Source organism: Suillus paluster (assembly GCF_016628075.1).
Source record: "Suillus paluster strain FC165 chromosome Unknown EDB91scaffold_885, whole genome shotgun sequence".
Lineage (NCBI taxonomy): Eukaryota > Fungi > Basidiomycota > Agaricomycetes > Boletales > Suillaceae > Suillus > Suillus paluster.
Window position 1 is genome coordinate 1 of NW_024538445.1, and position 6633 is coordinate 6633.

Genomic DNA, 6633 nt, shown 5'->3' on the forward strand with positions numbered 1-6633 from the left:
AGCCCACCCATCTATATAATATACTACTACCTCGGCCCATACGTCTATATAATATACTACCACCTTGGCCCATATGTCTATATGATATGTATCTGGGCCCACCCGTATATGTGATATCCAACTACCTCGGCCCACCCATCTATATAATATCTAATAAATTGCTCTCTCAGCCCACCCGTCTATATTATATACCCCCACGTCGGCCTACCTGTCTATGCAATATACGACAACCTTCAGCCCACCCATATATATAATAAATATTTTACCACTCCCTCAGCCCACCCGTATATATAATAAATATTTCACCACTCCCTCGGCCCACCCGTCTACAAAATAATCTTAATTCGTCAGCCCACCCGTCTAATATGATATATATCTGGGCCCACCCGTCTATGTGATAACAAGCACCCTTGACATACCCGGCTATTTGATACACATCTACCTTGGTAAACCCATCTACATAATATCCAACTACCTCGGCCCATCCATCTATTGAATATTCATGTCTATCGGCCCACTCATCTACTCTACATATTCCCTACATGGGCCCACCCGTCTCCATTGGGAATAATAACACTCCTGGCCCATCCGTCATAGTCGAGGATATATCTACCTTCGGCCCATGGTCCACTGGCCCGTATCATACGGGATATTATGCACGTCCGTTCACTCGTATAATACGGAGATATGTTACTGCAATATGTGATTCCTTGCAAAAGTGTAAGGAATGCCAAAGTCTATTGAAAATGCTATTACAAAGTCAATAAGAGACTTCATCTGGAATGAGTGAAAAACCACCAATAAGTAGCAAATGACTAGAACACCCAATAACAGAAGGAGGCCTAAACCTTCTAAACATTAAAATACGAAACGAAGCCATTAACATCACATGGCTGAAAACATACATGGATATATCAACCCACTGACCAATGTGGGTGCTTGTCACCAATGCAATGATCAATAGTCTGAAACCAGAAGGAACAACAAACATAACAGACCCAAGAGCCTTCCTCATGTCTTGGGCCCCCCAACACAAGGCAAACAAGCAAACAAATTACCGTCAATAATCATGACAATGTTAAAAACCACAAAGAAACACTGCACCAGCTTTGCACCTCTGACAATCTCAAATGACATTGAAGAACAACTCCCAGCTTGGCTACATATCGGCTCTCCACCTAAAACATACCATAAGAACAAAGACCTCTGCCTACAGCAAAAACATGACGCAAAATCAATAAAAGACCTAAAATATACACCAACCAAAAGAATCATGCTTGTACAACGACTGCGTAAATGATAGGCTGAAAAGATGTAAGAACCCACATAAGTGCACTACAATGGCAGAGAAAATACTCTGCAGTCTCCTACCCAAATACAACCTGTATACATCCCCAAGAAAAGATGACCTAACACTAACCCACAGGAGATTAGAAAAAAATGTGCAGACAAGAAGACTACCACCACAAGAAATCACCTTCAACCCATCCATCACAATCAAAAACAACCTTTCCGATGGCTTCCGCATCTTCATCAACCCAACCAGACCCATCCATATACCAGCTTACCGCCTCCAAGCTCCACACAACAGGCAAATAACACACAATAACCCACTCACTATCTTTACAGACAGAGCATGCATGAACAACAGAAAACAAAACATGAAGTGTGGAGGAGGAATCTGGATAGCAGAACAACACCCAATGAACCAAGCGATAAGCATGCCTGGCACTCACCACTCCAATCAAGTAGGAGAACTTGTTGCCATTCTTGTAGTGCTCCAATCCACGAACCCACTAACCCCTATCAAAATCATATCAGATTCAAAATATGTAATAAATGGCTTGAACACCCACCTAGGAGACTGGGAAGACTCAGGCTGGGTAGGTGTCTCCAATGCCCCCTTATTCAAAGTCATAGCATACCATCTAAGACAGCAACCAGCCCCAACATCCTTCCAATGGGTAAAAGGCCATAGCAACATCATAGGAAATGAAAAGGCAGACCGCCTCGCCCAAAGTGGAGCAATGAAAGTAGATACCAACAACATCAACACTTATGTACCAAGAAACTTTGACCTACAAGGTGAAAAACTATTGAGCATCACCCAACAATTAGCATATAGAACACTTATGAAAGACACACACCTAGAATACAATAGACAAACCCTCGCCCTACTAAGCACAACAAGAACAGCTATTGAAACCATAACATCCATGATCGAAACAGATGAAATGATATGGAAAAGCTGCAGACACCGAGATATCTCGAAGAAAATACAGATATTCATATATAAGACACTGAACAATGCCTTCAGAATAGGTGAGTTCTGGTTAAAAGTACCCACCTTTGAACACAGAGCCCAGTGCCACACATGTGGAGATAATCCAGAAACCATGGAACACATCCTCACAAAATGCAACAATCCAACGTAAAAGAAGATATGGACCCTAGCCAGAGCCCACAATAGGACTTGTCCTAGGTTGTGGCGTGATATCTCTCCCACAAGCCCCTTGAGATTGAGATATAGACAACCACATATCACACAGAACCACCAAAGGAGCATCACACCTCCTCAAGATCATGATATCCGAGTCAGCTTATCTTGTCTGGACGCTAAGATGCGAGAGAGCCATCAGAGGACAAACCCATACCGATGAAATCATTACTAGTAGATGGATAAATAACATCAACCAGCGCCTGCAGCTGGATCGTGCGATAGCATTGAGAACAAAAAGATCACCTAAGACTACTGCACAAGTCCTCCAGACTTGGGCCAACATAATTGAGGTAAACAACAACAAAACAAACCCTAATAATGATTGGGTAACTACTATAGAGGTTTTAGTGGGTATTAAACTACCCAGGCCCTTGCAGACCGAGGACACCAGGTAGTATATGGAGCCCCATACTACTCCCGAATGCAGAGTGTGCATAAGTAGCATTTTTCCTCGGATGGCACCAGTGTGCCGCTATAAGTGTTTTACATAGAGCTAGACAGTGTCAGTTGCTCCATAATAGACCTTTTCCAATATATATATATTAGCATTTATACTGTGAACAAATTGAGTTTAACATGGACGGTCTACAACAATGCTATGACATTCCTCCTTCGTAGCCAGTGAGGGGTGGTAGCATACCTAGGGAACTGCACAGGTATACCCCCAGGTATCAATAGTCAAACCCATACCCATACCCTGAGAGATACCTGTACCCACACAGCAGGTAAGGGTTTTTCGACAGGTACCTGCAAAACAGACCTACAGGTCTCTGTGAATTACAACTACAAGATAACAAATGTATTAGCTAGTAGTCTGAAATACTGTCCCATCCATCAGCCATGACTTCATCTTCCCCCACAACATCTGGGAGCTTTGATACCTGAATCACATTGTCAGACTCAATGAGGCCCAACTCACTCCATAGGCCAAGACAAAGAAGCACGCACATTGACTGAGCTGACAGACAATTTCTGACATGTGACAAGATGAGACGCCCACAACTGAACAACCGTTCTACATCAATGGATGTCACTGTGGGAAAATATAAGCTTGCAGTGTGTTAGAAAAGTTAGTTAGTACATACCAGGGATGGCTAGATAGTTGATAGCCATGCGTGAAAGCTGGGGGAAAGACTTTTGATGTTCGCACCACCAAGCGATAGGGTGAGTGATGCGTTCCATGTCCATATGGAGGTACTGGTCGAGTTTGGAGTCTGCATTAACATGTTTTAGGGGTGCAAGTGCTGGGAGATTGTTAAAGATATTATCACTCCACACAAGTCTCTCTGCCATTTCAATCCAGTCATCTTCCCATTGTGCGGCCTTAAAGTAGGCTAGTTTATGCTGTGGATGTAAGACTTGAATTAGTATATAAATGACAGTCTTTTAAAACAAAAAATAAAAAAAATCACATACCCATTGCGATTTGATATGTTACAGAATTGTCTGTGAGCTGGTAATAGTGGTTGAGAGTATGTTTGGCAAGTTGAACTGCAGAACAGATTGAGAGCATATATTTTTTGTCGCGAGAGTAGGATGTGAGCATATTGTCGACATGATCCATTGCTGGGATCACTGTTGTAAGGTTGGGTGTTGCGCATGAGAAGTACAGTGTTGCACATAATACAGTAACATATACCCGTCTCAGACGGGCAGCCGGGCGTGACAATGTACTGATAGAGACGGGCCATCCGGTGTGGGCCAGTGGCAATAATTGCACTGTGATAGACGAGTGGGCTGAGGGTGTGGTGTATCTGAGGCAAACAGATGGGCCGGGGGTATATAGTATGGATGGTAATACAGGAATGTACTATATAGGATATCAACAATAGTAGTGAATCCAGTGGGATAGACGAGTGGGCCGGAGTAATGGAGTGCAATGTAAACGAGTGGGCCAGTAAAGGAGGTAAAATGGAGATGGGTGGGCAGCGTGATAGGGCCAGTAAACAAGGTGCGTTTGAGACGGGTGGGCCAGTAAAGGATGTGCAATTGAGACGGATGGGCCGGAGGTGCACTTGAGATGGATGGGCTGGTAAAGGACATGAAATCGAGACAGGTGGGTCGGAGGTGCAATTGAGATAGATGGGCCAGTAAATGATGTCCAATCGAGATGGGTGGGCTGGACGTGCAATCAAGATGGATGGGCCGGTATAGGATGTGCACTCGAGACAGATGGGCCGGTATGGGATGTGGAATTAAGACAGGTGGGCCGGTATAGGACGTGCAATTGAGACGGGTGGGCCAGTAAAGGACATCCGGTTGAGACGGATGGGCTGGTATAGGATGTGCGATTGAGACGGGTGGGCCGGAGGTGCAATTGAGACAGGTGGGCCGGTAAAGGACATCTGGTTGAGACGGATGGGCCGGTATAGGATGTGCGATTGAGACGGGTGGGCCGGAGGTGCAATTGAGATGGGTGGGCCGGAGGTGCAATTGAGATGGGTGGGCCGGTAAATGACGTGCAATTGAGATGGGTGGGCTGGTAAAGGACGTGCAATTGAGATGGGTGGGCCAGAGGTGCAATTGAGACGGATGGGCCGGTAAATGACATGCAATTGAGACAGGTGGGCCGGAGGTGCAATCACTTGAGATGGATGGGCCGGTATGGGACGTGCAATTGAGACGGGTGGGCCGGTAAAGGACATCCGGTCGAGACGGATGGGCCGGTACAGGACATCCAATCCAGACGGTTGGGCCAGTATAGGATGTGGAATGAAGACGGGTGGGCTGGTAAAGGATGTGCACTTGAGACGGATCTGCATGATCACCGGTAGATGCATGATATCCCATCCGGTACAGAAACACTCCTTACTGACTGAAATGCAGGTTATGCAAGTCAACTGTGAGATTATCTCATAAGTGATCTTGCTCATTGAAAGCCCACAATGTTGAGAGCATAATAGACTACTAATACAGATGAAAACATGAAAAATATGTAGTAGTATTACTTCTCCATGTCACTGGAAGGCTTCTTAGCATGCCTAGTGCTCGCCGACTGACCATGTTGGAGGGATAGAGGTCCATATTGTTGGCGTGGCAAAGGAGCCAAGGTGGACTGACCATTGTCCAGCACATTTGACGGCCCTCTGGTGATCAATGCGTGAAGGGTGCCAGATGGAGGCATGGACCCCACCAGGAGAATGAGAGGTGGTACTGGTGGTGCATCACCCAGAGGAACAGATGGGCCGGATACTGTTGTGGTGAGTGCCGGGTTGATGGTGGAAGTGGATGGCGCCCGTGCTTGCCTTGCGACTGGTGAGCCGTCTTCAATGCCAATGAGATCACCACCGGTCTGGGCGCTCATCCAAGATGCATCCGGAGTGAAGACGTCGTTGGTCAACGTGCAACCGAATGCACTGATGGATGGGCTGGCAACAATGGGGGGTGGATTGAATGCTGGTGGGGTTGTTGCTGTCCCTTCATCGGACCTATCCCCCCTCATATACCTCACAACTGCTTGGAGTTGGATGGACAACCCAGTTATGAGTCTCTGGTGCGCGTCCACATCCCCCTGTATCCGGTCGATCTGCACGGTCATGGCAGCATCCAATGCTTTGGCGACTTTGATGCAACGCTCCAGGTCATCTTGCCGGATGTCAACTTCTATCCTATTGCGTGTCCGGAGTGCCTCCATATCGATGCAATCTGGGCCAACATGGCCTCCATCTCCTCATTAGCGAGAGGGTGCTGGATGGATGGAAGGGACCCGGAAGGTGCGATGGGGGAGAGTGGATGATGGACCGGAGGGATGGGTGAGTCCCGGATGTCGTCCTCTGGGGCCATAACCGGTGGTGGAGGTGGCATGTCGTCAGTGCCTGGTTCAATCCAGTGGTCTGCGGGGAAATCATCTACCGATGTGAGAGGCACTGGTTGTGGTGTGGTACCACCGGTACCAGTCACTTCCAGAGCGTCATCGATCATCTGGACGTCGTCATCCTCTTCCTCTTGGATGGGACTGGGATGTCGAATATCCCTGTCTACAAGGGCGAATGAGCGCCAGAAACCTACGACCGGAAACAAGAGACTTACCTTTGCCTTTGGACGACTGCCCACCGGTCTTGCTCTGTCCGGTGGTCTTTGGACTGGCTCGTCTTGGAGCGAGTGGTGACGGCTCTTGCAGGTGGTGATGGCGC

At 47.0% G+C, this 6633-nt stretch overlaps 3 protein-coding genes across 3 annotated transcripts; 1 reads left to right on the forward strand and 2 right to left on the reverse strand.

Annotated features, from left to right (window-relative positions):
- Positions 1–1256: 1256 nt before the first annotated feature.
- Positions 1257–1583, forward strand: EDB91DRAFT_1038208 (uncharacterized protein; the record flags this gene model as incomplete). Its single annotated transcript, XM_041312844.1, has 1 exon — positions 1257–1583. A coding segment is annotated over one exon (327 nt), but the record flags the coding sequence as incomplete, so codon positions are not given.
- Positions 1584–3787: 2204 nt separating this feature from the next.
- Positions 3788–4151, reverse strand: EDB91DRAFT_1030988 (uncharacterized protein; the record flags this gene model as incomplete). Its single annotated transcript, XM_041312717.1, has 2 exons — positions 3788–3858; positions 3917–4151. Coding segments are annotated over 2 exons (306 nt in total), but the record flags the coding sequence as incomplete, so codon positions are not given.
- A 1293-nt stretch (positions 4152–5444) lies between these two features.
- On the reverse strand, positions 5445–6591 carry EDB91DRAFT_1091094 (uncharacterized protein; the record flags this gene model as incomplete). The annotated part of the gene is made up of 3 exons (XM_041316663.1): positions 5445–6108; positions 6156–6504; positions 6530–6591. Coding segments are annotated over 3 exons (1075 nt in total), but the record flags the coding sequence as incomplete, so codon positions are not given.
- Positions 6592–6633: the final 42 nt, after the last annotated feature.